Source organism: Penaeus japonicus, unplaced genomic scaffold (genome assembly GCF_977035675.1).
Source record: "Penaeus japonicus unplaced genomic scaffold, GWHDUDI00000001_assembly GWHDUDI00000005, whole genome shotgun sequence".
In the NCBI taxonomy this organism is placed as follows: domain Eukaryota; kingdom Metazoa; phylum Arthropoda; class Malacostraca; order Decapoda; family Penaeidae; genus Penaeus; species Penaeus japonicus.
Genome location: NW_028234407.1, coordinates 15,254,398 through 15,256,033, shown reverse-complemented (window position 1 = coordinate 15,256,033; position 1,636 = coordinate 15,254,398). Strand labels below are relative to the sequence as shown.

General features: G+C 52.6%; 1 protein-coding gene across 1 annotated transcript in view; it reads right to left on the bottom strand.

Moving 5' to 3' along the window:
* Positions 1-1,124, bottom strand: part of LOC122265085 (uncharacterized) — a 40,487-nt gene extending 39,363 nt beyond the window's left edge. Inside the window, exon 1 of the mRNA XM_043034226.2 lies at positions 1-1,124. This exon is cut by the window's left edge and continues 480 nt beyond it. Coding sequence (XP_042890160.2) covers positions 1-496 — 496 coding nt within the window. The 5' untranslated portion in view covers positions 497-1,124.
* Positions 1,125-1,636: the final 512 nt, after the last annotated feature.

Below are 1,636 nucleotides of genomic sequence, written 5' to 3'. Positions count from 1 at the left end.
GGTTACTAATACTACTGCTATTTGTGCTCGCTGATGAAGACGAGCTCGTACTGAAGGCTCGTATCCTGGGCGGAGTTTCCCTCTCTTTCCCCCCTGATCCCTGCTGAAGATAATCGGACTCAAGGAGAGGCTTATAGCTCACTAACGTAGTGGAGTCGCGGGTCCCTCCGCCAAGACGGCTCGTGCCCTGCGAGGCGGCGCTGCGCAGGTCGTAGCTGTTGCTTTTTCCGTTGTGCAAGTCCTTCGCCCAGATCCGGCCGGCGCCGTCGCACTTGCTGCTCACCCAAAGCCCGAGTTTCCCGGAGTCATTTTTGTGGAGACACTTGGGCGCGCTGGCCTCGGCCGCGGGCCCGGTTTCACTCCATAGGTGGCTGGCGAGTTTGGCTCCGTGGTCGTTTTTCGGCGTGAGCGGGGGCGTGTCCATGCGGAGGAGGCTGGGGGCGCGGGGGTCCACGCGGTAAGTGGGTGTGGTTAAGAACCCCAATTTGAATTTCATGGTCGCTGAGCGCAGTGTGTGCCACTCGTTGCGAGTTTATTTCACCTTTGCATTGTACAACAAATTTTCTCCATGGTTAAGCGGAAATATGATTCGTTCTAGTGCGGTTGAAATGTATCGGTTTCCCAATCATCGTGCGAGAAGTAAGAAAGAAGTTAATTGAAAAACTGAATGCACTTCACTGACACAAGGTGACAGAACGATCTGAATCAAGCGCAGGTCTCATAGTGACATGAGAATATCTTGGTGAATCGAACGACATTCTGTCTTCACTATACAATCGTGTACCTTTATCCATAACTACAATAACGACAGTTCTGTTTCAAATAACGCTATCTGTCCAATTTCATTTATGTTCTGAGGAAACTTATTCACCCGTTGAAAGTATCTTTCATTCACAATAGATCAACCAACCACTGCAACTCGAATTTCAGATCGTGATGCGAGAGATGAAGAAGGACGAGCAGCGGCGATGCGTTCCCTCTCGTGGCTGTTAACCAACTGACAGTCCGAGCGACCTGCACCCTGCGCTCTCCTGACCTCTCCTCAGATGCCGAGAGTCGAACCATTTCATTAACGCTCGATCAGATATACGAGTCAGTTTTAATCCGTGCTACCGATTATTTGTCGGCCAAGACGTGTTTAGTGTCACCATAAAGCAGCGTCCGATTGTGCTGCTGAGCGGGAGACATATAGGACATATGGGGGACCACGGACCGGTCAGAGAGGGACACCGTCGTGCCCTCGCTGCGCCTCAGTTGCCAAGTTCGAATTGTGTGGGAAACTTTGGCGCGGAACGAACTCTTGTGAAATTCTTCCTCTAAAATAAATCCGCGAGGCGCTATGATTTACGCATTGTCGGACTCGTTCGCACAGCCAGCTCGCTAGGGAGGGGCGCACCCGGCACAGGCGAATGCAGGGGAGTAAAAGGATTCAGTATACGGGTGGAGACAGACCGGAAGACGGATTATTTCCCATCCTCCCGCGCCATACGGAGGGGAGGAGCTGCAAGGGGGGGGGGGGTGCAAGACCAAGTGAGCGTGTGGGGATGGGGGGGCGAACAATAGGGAGAGTTCAAATACCCTTCGAAGGCGGTCCAACCCCACCTCACTCCACTATAAGACAATATCCGAGATGAAG